Source organism: Lycium ferocissimum, chromosome 7 (assembly GCF_029784015.1).
Source record: "Lycium ferocissimum isolate CSIRO_LF1 chromosome 7, AGI_CSIRO_Lferr_CH_V1, whole genome shotgun sequence".
Taxonomy (NCBI): domain Eukaryota; kingdom Viridiplantae; phylum Streptophyta; class Magnoliopsida; order Solanales; family Solanaceae; genus Lycium; species Lycium ferocissimum.
Genome location: NC_081348.1, coordinates 56,715,030 through 56,729,579, shown reverse-complemented (window position 1 = coordinate 56,729,579; position 14,550 = coordinate 56,715,030). Strand labels below are relative to the sequence as shown.

At 36.2% G+C, this 14,550-nt stretch overlaps 2 protein-coding genes across 2 annotated transcripts; both read left to right on the top strand.

Annotated features, from left to right (window-relative positions):
* The first annotated feature begins 8,580 nt into the window (after positions 1-8,580).
* Positions 8,581-9,707, top strand: LOC132062366 (uncharacterized). The gene is made up of 2 exons (XM_059454947.1): positions 8,581-8,662; positions 9,058-9,707. The coding sequence occupies exon 2, from the start codon at positions 9,078-9,080 to the stop codon at positions 9,705-9,707; it is 630 nt and encodes a 209-aa protein (XP_059310930.1). The 5' UTR covers positions 8,581-8,662; positions 9,058-9,077.
* Positions 9,708-10,050: 343 nt separating this feature from the next.
* On the top strand, positions 10,051-10,895 carry LOC132062365 (uncharacterized). Its single transcript, XM_059454946.1, has 2 exons — positions 10,051-10,429; positions 10,558-10,895. Exons 1-2 carry the CDS (start codon positions 10,051-10,053, stop codon positions 10,893-10,895), a joined length of 717 nt encoding a protein of 238 aa, XP_059310929.1.
* The last annotated feature ends 3,655 nt before the right edge of the window (positions 10,896-14,550 follow it).

Sequence of the window (14,550 nt, the reverse complement as noted above, 5' to 3'; positions counted from 1 at the left end):
TATGCCTTTTCTCCTATTTCCAATTTCTTGTACATTTCTGAAGCTTTCCCAACCAAACAAATTGGAATTTGGAAGGATTGGTTGGGCTCAACTTGGGGCCCATTATTTTTGGGCTCAATCTGTTTTCATCGATTTCGTTATATATGGGGATTCAACTTCTTTAAGTATTACACATGAAAACCTCTTATTACAATTTGTACACGCAACAAGTTTCTTCGAGTAATAGGATTACGCGTGAACTAACAGCTTTACTGCAGAGATTGAAGCTAGCCCATGAACAAGGCTTAACTCCACTGGAAGTAGAATGTGACTCTACAGAGGTAATAAGCATGCTGGAGCTTGGACATGATACTTACAACCCCTTAATCTTTGAGTTCAGATGCTTGATGGAGAGTATGGGGAGACCAGTAGTCAGGCATGGCTACCAAGAACAGAACTTAGTCGCTAATGCATTGGCCAAGGAGGGAGTACGGAGAAGACTTGTTGGTGCTAACATGATCTTAGTAGTTCCTCCGGTGTATGCAACTGTAGTTTTTTGGGCAGTTATGGAAGGAACTAGATATTCTAGATTTTTTTTTTTTTAACAATGAATTGAATGTGTAAATGTGACTGCTACTGTTAAACATGCCCGGAGCAATGCTGAGCAGGGTTCTGTAATTTCTGATGCTATTTTTAATATGTCCGGAATAATGTTCCGGATCATGCTATAAGTTTAATTATGAAATGGAAGCATGTGCGGAGCCACCTTCAGCCAAGGGTGGTCAGGTGCACACCCTTCGTCGGAAAATTACGCGGTGTACATAGGTTAAATGTTAGCTACTATGAGTATATATTTAATTTTGCACACCCTTAACACAAGTGATAAGAAAATTTGCACACCCTTCGCCAAATTCCTGGCTCCGCCACTTATGGAAGTCCTTTATATTATATTTACCAACAAAAAATGACACATTAAATGTAGGAAATAAACCAAGAGTAGGAAACCTAAGTTGTTTAGGATTTAGTTTATTTAATTCATGTCTAATTAGGATTTATTTATCAAATCCATATTGGAATGAGTTTTCTAGTCCTAGTCTATTTTGGTTCTAGTATTATAAATAGGGATCTTTATGTCACATATTTTCATTGTAGTGGGATTCAAGAGTTTTGAGTTATTAAGTAAAGTCTCCTACCTTCTCTCTCTAGTTTGATAAATTTCTTCTATATAGCCATTGTTGAGTCTTCCGCTTGTGCTTATATTATTCCTTTGAGTATTTTTATTTCCTTCAAATTGGTATCAGAGCCTGTGTGAGATCCGACCAAAGCCTCGTGTGAGATCCGACACATATAAAAGAATATGGATATTCCCTATTTACCAAATTGTCCCGTTTTTGTGTTTGATGGCAAAAATAATTTTGAGAGTTGGTATCAACAGATGAAGAATTTTTTCAATGTTGTTGGACTATGGTCCATTATTGATACAGGGTTCGTGGAAACCCCAGAAGGCACAACATTAACCGGTGAAGCAGCTAAAGATTTGGAGAAAAATAGACAATTGGATTATAAGGCACGTTTCTACCTTGACAGCAAGGTCGAATTGCATGTGTACAATAAATTTTTACATGCAAAGTCGGCAAAGGAGGCTTGGAAAATTTTGGTGAATTCACATCGAGGTTCCGCAGACGTAAGAAAAGTCAAATTGCAAGAGCTTAGAAGACAGTACGAGTTGGCCCAAATGAAACCTACAGAGAAACGTCAAAGAATTCTTTACAAGAGTTATTAATATTGTCAACGATATGACGACTAATGGAGAAGCATTAGACCAAGTTAAAGTTCTTTGAAAAAATATTGCGGTCCTTGAGTATAAAATTTCACACTAAGAAGGCAGTTCTTGAGGCAACCAAAGATCTTAGCACTTTGACACTTGATGATTTAGAAGGTGAAGCGGTGACATATGAGATGTCCCTGAATCAACAAACAACTGAAACAGTTGATGAGGCATTGCAAGCAAAGGTGAATCAACCTAAAGAAAAAGAAGAAACATCAAATCTGGCTGAAACAAATCAACAAGGTCACAATTTCAGAGGTAGAGGACGAGGTGGTAGAGGTGATTATCGAGGCCGTGGTAGAGATAATTTTTCCTATCAACAAAGAAATAATAATAATTTCAGGAGGGAACAACAGAGTAATCAAAATTTTCAAAGACGTGATAAATCAAATGTTCAGTGTTATAATTGTGGAAAATATGGACATTATCAACGTGATTGTTGGTACAATGAATCTGAAAATAGGGAAGAACATGCAAAGATGGCTGAAAATTATGGAGATAAACATGAGACATTATTATTTTCTAGCTCATTTGAAGAAAATAAAGGGAATGAATGGTTTATTGATTAGGTTGTAGCAATCATATGTCCGGAAATAAGGAATTATTTGTTGATCTGGATGAATCATTTAAAGCTACGGAAGACTTGGCAATAATGCAAAGGTGCCTTTGTTGGAAGGGAAAAATTCCAATTACTTCGAAAAATGGATCTTCTCATTTTATATCTGAGGTATATTATGTTCCGAGTCTTCATCACAATTTATTGAGTTTGGGGCAACTAACAGAAAAAGGTTATGATTTGCGTTTTAAGTACGGAATGGGAACTATCAGTGATGATAAAATAGGACTAATTGCAAGAATAAAGATGAATAATAGTCGTTTATGGCCTCTTTATCTCAATCGTGGTGATTTACCTTGCTTTAGTTCTGTGAATTGCGATGATACTTGGCTGTGGCACCTACGCTTTGGGCATCTGAATTTTAGGAGTTTAAATTTTCTTGCAAGAAAGAATTTGGTTGATGGTTTGCCTTCTATTGATTTTCCTGACAGAAGGTGTGAGTCTTGTATTTTGGGAAAGAAATGAGAACCTTTTCAAAAGGCAAAGCTTGGAGGGCGAATGCACCATTGGAGTTAATCCACTCAGACTTGTGCTCAGTTGAAGTTCCTTCTAATGGAGGTAGTAAGTATTTTATTACTTTCATCGATGATTTCAGCCGAAATACTTGGGTATATTTTCTGAAAAATAAATCTGATGCATGTGAAGTTTTTAAGAGCTTCAAGGCTTATGTAGAGAAGCAAAGTGGATATTTTATTAAGACATTGAGAAGTGATAGGGGAACTGAGTTTCTTGTGTGTGATAATTATTTGAAGAAGTATGGTATTAAGCATCAATTGACTAGATATACTCCTCAACAAAATGGTGTGGTCGAAAGGAAAAATAGAACAAATGATGGATATGGTGAGATCTATGATGCATTCCAAAAATATTCCTAAAGATTTTTGGGCGAGAAAGTCGTTTTCTGTGCAATTTATGTTCTAAATAGGTGTCCTACTCGATCTAATTTTGGAAAAACTCCACAAGAAGTTTGGACAGGTAAGAAACCAAGTATTTCTCATCTAAAAGTATTTGGTTGTCTTGCTTATGCTCATGTTCCTGATGTTTTGAGAAAGAAATTGGATGATAAGGCAGAAAAGTGTATTTTCATTGGCTACGATCATGAGACAAAGGGTTACAAATTATTTAATCCGGATACGGGAAAAATAATTATTAGCAAGAGATGTTACCTTTGATGAGCGAGTACACGGGATTGGTCAAAGAAAGATCCTAAACCTTCCACGTCTCAACCAATTATTCCGACTCATTGAGGAAGGAAGTTCTAGCGGACATCAAGAGGAACAACTAGCGCAACTGCTCAACAGAGACATCCAATCGCTTGCAAAGACATCACCATTTACCGGCCCGTTTGCAAGACTATGTTGTGGGTAATGATAATGATTTATCCGACGAAGATATTGTGAATTTTGCTCTATTTGCGGTGATCGTGATCCAAGTTACTTTTGAGGAAATTTGTGAAAGATGATTGTTGGATACATGCAATGAATGAAGAAATTCATGCTATTGAGAAAAATAACACATGGGAATTGACTACTTTACCACCTTCGAAAAGGCCAATTGGAGTCAAGTGGGTATACAAGACCAAATACAAATCAAGTTGGAGAAGTTGATCGCTTTAAGGCAAGATTAGTTGTTAAAGGATACAAAAAAGCGGTATTGATTATTTTGAGGTATTTGCACTTTTGTTGCAAGACTTGATACAATTCGTATGATTATTTCTCTTCTTGCCAATAATTGTTGGAAAATTTATCAAATGGATGTGAAATGCCTTCTTGAATGGTGTTCTTGAGGAAGAAGTATATGTTGAGCAGCCTGCGGGGTATGTCAAAAAGGGTCAAGAAAATAAAGTTTACAAGTTGAAGAAGGCGTTATATGGGTTGAAACAAGCTCCTAGAGCTTGGTATACTCGTATTGATTCTTATTTTATTGGACATGGTTTTCATAGATGTCCCTATGAGCATACACTATACATCAAATTCAATTCTGATGGAGACATTCTCATCGTGTGTTTATACGTGGATGACTTAATATTTATCGGCAATAATTCCAAACTAATTTCTGAATTTAGGAGGCCATGATTAGCACGGTTTGAGATGACCGATTTGGGACTAATGTCTTATTTCCTCGGCATTGAAGTTTCTCAATTGGAAGGTGGAATTTTTATCTCTCAGAAAAAATATGCTGGTGATATTTTGAAAAGATTTAATATGGACAAATCCAAGCCAATTCTGGCCCCTGTTGAAGAAAAATTGAAGTTGACTAAAAATGGAGCCGGTGATTTTGTTGATGCTACATATTTTAGAAAATTAGTTGGGAGTCTAAGGTACTTGACTTCTACAAAGACGACATTATTTATGGAGTTGGATTAATTAGCATATTTATGGAGTCACCTCATCAATTCTACTTGCAAGCAGCTAAAAGAATTTTGAGATATATTCAAGGTACACACTCTGATGGCATATTTTATCCAAATACTAATAATAGCAGTCTCGTTGGATTCTACGCATGGTGATTGGGTGGTGATATGATGCAAAGAAAAAGTACTTACGGATATGCATTTTATTTGGGGTGCGGTGTATTTTCTTGGTCTTCAAAAAAGCAACAAGTTGTTGCTTTGTCAACGAGCGAAGAGAGTACATGTCGCAACAAGTAGTGCTACACAAGCATTATGGTTGAGAAGGATGCTTGGATTTCTTCAACACAAGCAAGATAGTCCTACAAAAATATTTTGTGATAGCAAGTCTGCGATTGAGTTAACAAAGAATCCGCATTTTTCATGCCGCAAACAAACATATTGACATTAAATATCACTTCATTCGTGATTTGGTTCAAGATAAGGAGATAGTTGTTGATTATTGCAAGATTGAAGAACAAGTTCTTGATGTTTTCACAAAGCCACTAAAATTGGAGTTGTTCATAAAGTTGAAGATGATGCTAGGCATGGTCAAGTTTGAAGATCTTGGTTTAAGGGAGGCTATGTAGGAAATAAACCAAGAGTAGGAAACCTAAGTTGTTTAGGATTTAGTTTATTTAATTCATGTCTAATTAGGATTTATTTATCAAATCCATATTGGAATGGGTTTTCTAGTCCTAGTCTATTTTGGTTTCTAGTATTATAAATAGGGATGCTATGTCACATATTTTCATTGTAGTGGGATTCAAGAGTTTTGAGTTATTAAGTAAAGTCTCCTACTTTCTCTCTCTAGTTTGATAAATTTCTTCTATATAGCCATTGTTGAGTCTTCCGCTTGTGCTTATATTATTCCTTTGAGTATTTTTATTTCCTTCATTAAAGACTAATTATTCATCATTAGTATCTTGAATCAATAAAGAAGGTCCTACAAGCTTTAAACTAATTGGATACTGTTTGGAGAAAATGAATGTGGTATTTTGAAAAGAAAGTATCCAGATTCATGCTTACTACAATAAATATCTTGATTTATTCAATCTGTATTGTCACTAATTGTCATCTTGTTGGACCCTCAAGTAAAGCATTGTTTTTCTCCTTGATATTTTATTTTCAGTGGTGAATCAAGAGTAACCATCAATTTACAGTTTTCACATCAAACAACGAATATGGTTAGATTAATTATGGACAGGTAGATTCATAATTTGAAAGCGATAGTTCTGCTACTTAACACATTCATACTTATATTTTTCAAAAACTTCTTTTATAGAAGAACTAGAATCTTATTTTGCGTCACACTATGCGTTATAAACAATAAACCCTTGAAAAGTGGGGTTTTTTTTTTTTTTTTGGCTATTTAAAGCATTTTGTTGGAGCTGTTAGCTTGTTACTACAAGTTCAGTTCCTTTCTTGTAAAAGGTGGGATTGTGCTTAAAGGAAAATTCATACTATGATTGTTTGATGTGCTTTTGGTAACTGATGCTACTTTGGTTATTTACTACTAAACTTGCTAAATTTAACTAAACGTAACAAGTCCAAAAGGAGAATGGTTTTGGGTTCATTGATCAAATGAGTGATTCTTTTTAAAATTAAACTAAGTAGGTGATTTTGGTAGTGGTAAATATTGTAACGCCAGTGAAGTGGTCCGAAATATCACCTGAATATAGCTAGTGAATGACTTTATATGTAAAATGATAAAAATATAATGACTTTCCTATTACAAAACAAAAAAATATATAACTTTTTTGCTTAATTTGTTCTATTAATTGAGTGACCTTACGAGTACTCTTAACTCCAAATTAAAGACAGCAGTAGAATGTTATTGCAAATTGCATGCAAATCTTGAAGATTATGTTTCTTGGAGTAACTACAAATTACAATTACTTGTATTTTCCTTGTCCCCAGCAATCTAAATTTTAGCGCACTTAATCAATTATTATTGGATGTCCTTATCTAAGATTACTTATGGGGAGACACTACTTAACCACGTTAATCATTTAATTAGTCAACACAAATAGAAGCAAGGTATTGCTCATTCTTAAAATTCATTTCACTTTTTTCTTCTTTCTTTGGTTGACAAAGATTTTAGGAAAAGCCCAATTAGAAAGAGATCTGGACCGCTAAGGTCCAAACTCGCTTTTTTTTTTTTGTGCGGATTGTCCTTCAAAAGCACTGGTCTTTAATTTTGTCCCTCAAATTGGTGATCTTTAATTTTGGTCCTTTGCCTAATACTCTAAGGTTTTGGGTTCGAATCCAACTCAGTAAAATAAAAAAAGAATTTCGCAAGGCAAATGTTTGGATTCGCAAGGTAGAGTTTTGCATACAAAACTCTCCCTGCAGGCAGAGTTTGCAAAACTTTACCTCACATGCAAAACTCTACCTGCAAGTAGAGTTTTGCATTCAAAATTCTGCCTGAGGCCTAACTTTGCTACAAAACTCTGCCTTGCGAATTTTTTTTTTCTTTTTCTAATTGAGTCGGGGTTCGAACTCCAAACCTCAGGGTATTAGGCAAAGTACAAAAATTAAAGACCAGTGCCTTTCAAGGATAATCGTGCAAATGACCCGTTTTGAACTCAGTACACAAGTTTGGGGGCAATTTGCAAGATTGTCCTTAATTGGGGTGGTCTTTAATTTTTGGCCCTCAAATTGGTGGTCTTTAACTTTTTCCCTTCTCTAAAAATCCCTTAGTTTCGGGTTCAAACTCTCACTCAGTCAAAAATTTCAAAAAAAAATTCGTAAGGCAGAGTTTTGAAGCAAAATTTTACCTTGCGATTTTGTTTTTACTAAACTGGTGTTCGAACCCACAATCTCGGGGTATTAGGCGAAGGGCAAAATTTAAAGACCACCAATTTGAAGGGAAAAAATTAAAGACCACCCCAAATGAAGGGCAATCCGCGCAAAAAAATGAATTAAGAAGGCATCGAGTTGTATAGGGAAAGAAGGGAAAATTCCACAAATAGCTAGTTTTTAGAAGAAGATTATATAAACACTTATCGGATTCCATTATGGAAGACACAAATTTTCTTGAAGAATTCGCCATCATATACCTGGAGTTTCAAAATTCACAAGAGAAATTCGGGAATAATAACCTAGAGTTTCACTTTTAGGATTTGAAACTATAAGACAATGGCTGTTTAAAAAAATAAAAATAACTGTTTTAAAAAATAAAAATAAAAACATGTCCCAACAATTACCAGTAAGCACTATTTCTACGGGAAAAAATGTATTAGATCGAGCCTCATGAGAGGCACCAATTAGGTGAAGAAAGGATTGGGCCGGGTAGGATAGTTGTTGGGCTTTAACTAACCAAAGCCCAGTTGTTAACTAAGAAATGATAACGTGATCGGCCTAATTGGAGCTGTGGTCGGAAGGCCTGATATAAAAGAATCTATTTTCTTAGAGTTCCCAACAAAAATGTACAAAATATGGGTATAAGGGTCAAGTGGTTATTTGACCCCTTACAAAAGGTCTTTTTGCTTTGTGGAACTCTACAATTTTTTTTAAGTTTATGACCCTTGTGGGATCTACATATTCAAAAGAAATTGCCAACTCAGCATTTGTGATTCCCTTGCAAAATAGAAGGGCCTTATTGCAATTAAAAGATTGTTAAAACAAATATAGAAAAAACGATCACATATTTGGAACCAGCTGGTTCTTTTCTCTCCATCTGATCAAGCTTCTCAAACAAGATGGTGTGAAAAATAGTGCCTTGCAAAAGATTCTTGTTTTAGTTTGATAGATTTCTGGTAAGCATATTAAGCTTCTCAAACTCTCATGGTGTCAAAAAAATAGATATCTTGCAAAAGATTCTTGTTTTGAATTGATAGATTTCTGGGTAAGTGATGTATTCTTTGAAGTTTATTTTTGTGTTTATTTTGGGGGTGAAATTCAAAAAATGGAGGAACTATAAAAGTTGAAGATACACCAGAAAAGAGATTTGATAGTTGATGTAGGAGATTTGTGTATTAAAACATAAGAGATATTAGTAGAAGCAGAGGAGATTTGTGTATTTTAGTAGTAGATAAACAAGATAAGAGATTTGATTATTGAAGCAGGAGATTTGTGTAATAACGTAGGAGATCTGAGGTCAAAACACAAGAGATTTGGGTGTTGAAGTTGAAGATGAACAAGAAAAGAGATATAATGACTTAAGCAAGAGATTTATATCAACACTTAGAGCTTTTTTATAAAATGCAAGATACTGGTATTAATTAATTTTCTGTTTTGCAGGTGATCATCTATAAGTAACAATGGAAAATCTGATTATTTACATTGAGCTTGAACTCAAGGAGGAAAAATATTTTAGGGTGATTAATTGTTGTCAAAGAATATGTTATAATGAGTTGGTAGAAGTAATATGTCAACGATGCAAGATAACATGTGATCCAGGCAACATTAGTTTGAGTTACAAGCCAATGATTTTGGATAAAACTTGGCAAGAGACACCATATGTTCCATTAGAGGATGATTTTGACTTAAAATCCTATTTTATGATTGTTGATGAACGAGGTGCTAGACCCACACTGAAAGTGTGTTTACTTGAGGATGGGAAGAGAATAGAAAAGACAAGTGCAGTAAGTTGTGAAAGTGGTGAAATACAGGTTCTTGTGGGAAGTAATGGGTGTAACGTGATCCAAGAGCATTATAGTCCTATATTTGTGGAAGAAGAACAACCAGTTGATAATTTTGCTGACCTTCACTTGGAGCAGAATATGATTCAAGAGCATTATAGTCCAATTTTTGTGGAAGAAGAAGAAGAACAACCAATTGATAAGTTTGCCGAATGTCAATTGGAGCAGAATGTAACCTCCGCTTATCAAGTTGTTGGTGATGAAACAGTGCATACAGAAGGGGGCTATCATATGGCAGATGTGGCTTAGGAGGAAAACTTTACAGCCATGCCGATCAACGAGTGTCATAATGAAGGTAAATTTAGTGATCTTTCCGACCTTCATTTTGGGCAAATATTTGAAGACAAAAAGACAGTTTTGAGGAAGTTAAGAAAAATTTCTCTTACTGCTAAGTTTCAAATGAAGACAAAGATCTAATCCTAAGTTGGTTTTTGTAAAATGCATTGTTGAAAAGTGCACTTGGCGCGTATGTGTTATAAAGTTGGCAAATTCGACGCGCTTTGTTGTCAAAAGGTATTGTGGTGAACATAATTGTGGTATCAAAAGTGCGCCAAAATACCATAAACAAGCTACATCTGACTTGATTGCAAACATGATGCACAAAAATTTTGATACATCAGGACACGGGCCAACACCAAAAGAGATAAAAACTTTGGTACATAATGAAATCGGATGTGAAGTAAGTTACTGGAAAGCATGGAAAGCAAGACAAAAAGCCTTGGCTATCATAAGAGGTACCCCAGAAGAAGGTTATCCATTGTTACCGGGGTACTTGCATATATTGGAGCAAACAAATTCGGGTTCGAGGACAGACTTAAAGTTAGATGAGGATAACAACTTCAAATATTGCTTTCTTGCTTATGGAACAGCTATAGAAGGATTTTCTCATATGAGGAAAGTAATTTCTGTAGATGGGACATTCTTGACTGGAAGATATGGTGGTGTACTTTTCTCATCATGTGCACAAGATGGTAATCATCATGTTTTTCCAATTGCATTTGCTATTGTTGACTTGGAGAATGATAACTCATGGACGTATTTTTTCACGAAGCTTCATTTGAATGTATTCCTGATAGTGATGATTTGTGCATTTTATTAGACAAACATGTAAGCATAAAAAATGCTGTTGCTGATGTGTACAAGCTTGCACATCACGAATTTTGCATGTATCATATTACTATGAATTTGCGGTCCGGGTATGGTGATTGTGACATTCTTTATAATTTTCAAGAAGCTGCAAAAGCATACACATTGGATGAGTTCTCTGTTTATTTTGATGCAATAATGGAATCAAATGTGGAAGCTGGTTGGTATCTTGAAAATGAAATTGGGTTTGAGAAATGGGCGAGAGCCTATATTCCTGGAAATAGATACAATTTGATGACAACAAATATTTCAGAATCACTCAACGCAGTTTTAAAGGTTCAAAGAAGCTAGCCTATTGTTTCTGTACTCAAAGCTATCCAAGATGATATGACCAAGTGGTATGTTGAACGCAGCGGCAGAGCTCAAAATAACATTCATTTATTAACCCTTAAAGCTGAGGGGTTAGTTCGGGATCATTATGTTGCCTCTTGTTTGCTAGCTCCTACCCGCTTAAACGAACATGAGTTTCATGTACGTGGTGATATAGATTGTTTGGTTAATCTGGAGCATAAAATATGTACTTGCAAGGTTTTTCAGATGGATAAACTTCCGTGTGAGCACGCGATAGCAGTTTGAAACTAACCCCAAGCCAAGACATATGGGAGGAGATATACAAACTGTGTAATTCTAAGTACCTGAATTGTTACACCTTGGAAAATTTCGCGTTATCAAGACTGTGGACGGCTTAGTATGAGCTCAGGGGAGAGAAGAGTTACACAAGGATTATGGATGAAGATTATGTTATCTGGCATAAGAACATATATATGACATTTGGAGAGTGTATGGAGTAAATTGGTTAACATGATCACTCGATGATAGCCCTCGAAACCATGAGTTAAGGTGGGGCCCACATGTCAGAATTTTGTAAAGGATATATTATAAGTGATACAAGTAGTACATGGAAAGTTGAGTAAGTTCTAAGAAGGACCCATAAGCCAAATATGGACATAAGCCCTCCAAAAGGACGATTTAAGGAAACGTTTTCGGATGAGTTGACTTGGAGGGGCAAAGACGGCATTACAAGTTTGGAATTTGGAAAACCACCAAGAATAAAAGTTGTAGATAATTGAAAGAGCTTTCCAAAAATAGGTCGTGGTCCCTCACACGATGTCGGAATCAAGAGTTATGGCCATTTTAAGAGCAAGACCCTAAGCTGCCAAATGGCTCCGCGGGCCCCACGTGAGAAGGTCGGTGAAACCGACCTAGGAGGTATAAATACCCCATCAACCCCATTTTTTAGCATAATAACATTCCAAAGGGTCCTAGAAAATTCTCTACACCTCCCCAGCATTATAGTCCGATAAATCAAGAATTTGACAAGATTACGCCAAACTAGTCAGTGAAAGGTGATTGTTCTTGCTTCTACTTAAGCTTGGTGTTGGAAAAGGTTGATGTGGCTGAGTTTTTTTAAAGTATAAGGTATGTTATTTATCCCATCTTTTATGTTGAGTTTATTTGAAGGTCTAGCAAGCCTTAAAAATGAAACTAGTTATGGAGAAAAGGTCATAGAGTGTTGTATTGTAGTTGTTGTGTTTATGGGCTGTTTTGAACGTGTAGTGGCCATGTGGATGGACTGATTTATGCATACAAAAACGGTATCTAACGTTGTTGGCGTGTTGATGAGATTATACTCCTTGATTGGGATGGAAGAAAGTGCATATTGTTGTTGTATGTTGAAAAACGTCGTGTGGGATGTTTATGGAATATGTTGGTATGAATAATAGTGTTGTTGATGTTGGTATTATTGTTTTGTTGATTGGTTCTGAATTGTAATTTTGGGCTAGGCATATAAACGGGGGAGATCCGCCCGATTTTCGGAGAATATAGAGTAGTTTGATTTGAAATTTGGAACAAGTGTGTAATAAAGAGTCTAACGCTAGTGTGAATCCTTTTAAGTGTAGGCTTACGAGCTTGGACGAATAAGCGTAGCTAATAAGAGGTGGAACAGGTATGTAAAGCTTATCCTTTCTTTCTTTTGGCATGTCTTAGATGTAAGTAAGATATGTTATGATACGAGCCTTGGGGTAACTCCATTCTTAAGTTTCGAGCATGTCTACGATTCTTATTCACTTCTTGATATTCGCATTCTTAATGTAGTTGGGATTTTGCCCTCGAGTCTTTGTATGATTGGATAGTACATGGTGCATAAAGAGATCCTGTTCCTAAAGGGTTCTATAATGAATATGTCCCTAACTTTCATAAATGGGCTCGGATTGCTTTGATACGTACGTAGAGGATTCTATAATGATTAATGTCCATAACTTTCATGGGCGGGCTCGGATTAGCTTGATACATGTCTACGAACTCTAAGACTCTCTTTAACGTAGTCCTAATGGCAATTAGAACGGATTTAATATGACTATCGTTTTAATGCTCGAGCGTGATTACTTACTTATCTATCGAGTCTGAAATGATGATTTATATGCATATGGTTTCTCACTACTGCTCGTGCTAGCCGTTATTACTTCTTTTCGAGTCCGGGCCGGGACACGTATTCGTGCACAACTCCACCGCATTATTCACCGAGTCCCTCGGCTAGAGGGCCGGGACACGTTATATGTATATGTATATGATGATATGATGACGTGATGATATGATGATGTGGGGATGGCGGCCAGGATGGCATATGATGATTCTATTCACCGAGTCCCTCACTAGAGGGCCGGGACACGACCAAGTCCCTCACTAGAGGGCCGGGACACGTTATATGTACATGTATATGATGATTTTATTTACCGAGTCCCTCACTAGAGGGTCGGGACACGTTATATATATATATATGCATATGTACAAGATGATTATCTAATTATGTTCTAAGTTCCATAATGAATTGGATATGATATTGATACGCATGATTTATGTTTCAGAGGCAAGCCTTATGATTTTCTATACTCCTTATTTCAGTATGATCCTGTTTACTGTATTTCATGCTTTACATGCTCAGTACATATTCCGTACTAACCCCCTTTCTTCGGGGGGCTGCGTTTCATGCCACACAGGTGTATACAGATGAGTAGGGAATATTAGTAGAAGATGTTCCAGCTGGATTGACGAGCTCCATTTCCTTCCGGAGTGTTGCCGAGTCAGAGTATCTATGTTATGGCATCTTGATTTATGTTAGAGACTTTGCGAGACGAGTCACGTATAGTACGTGTCAGTCTTGTAAGCGGCTCTGTAAGCCGATGTGTCATTATGCATTGTGTTACAAGTTTCATATGTATACAAATTTTCCTTGATTTGGGAAAGACGAAAGGCATGTTTTTTTTTTGAAAAGCTTACATTATGCACTCATGTCATGATTTAAGGGTCCAGTATGATTATGAGTATCACGAGAATCAGCGGGTTCGCTCGGCCCTAAGTAAAGGTCGGGTGCCCATCATGCCCTATCGAAAGTTGGGGTGTGACATGAATGATACGTGGAAAAAAGCTTGGGATAGAATGATTTATCCTGTTCCTCATCCAAAAACATGGATGAGACAATCAGAGGAACAAACAGTGGTTCATCATCCTTCCATAAAATTGCCTAAAGGTCGCAGGAGAGAGAATCGTGCTCCTTCAGTTGGCGAGAAACCAAAGAGGAAGTAGCAACGGAGAAGTTGTTCAATATGCAGGCAAACGGGTCACTATAAGACAAAGTGCCCTGGAAGATAACTGATGATACATTGTAATTTGAAGACTGATCTCTTTTGTGGTTTACTTATCTCTTATGTTATAAGGATTCTATCTCTTTTGTTATGTGATTTTAATCTCTTGCAGCTTGGATATATATCTCTTAGGGTCTATATCTCTTCCAGATTGCTGTTTTATCTCTTATGTAAAACTTTATTAATCTTAATTCAATCTCAACTTAGATCTCTTGCAGTTTACTGTTTAATATCTTATGCACGATTAAATATCTCTTAAGACCATGGCTTATATCTTCTGCTATATTTAGTGATCGTATTTT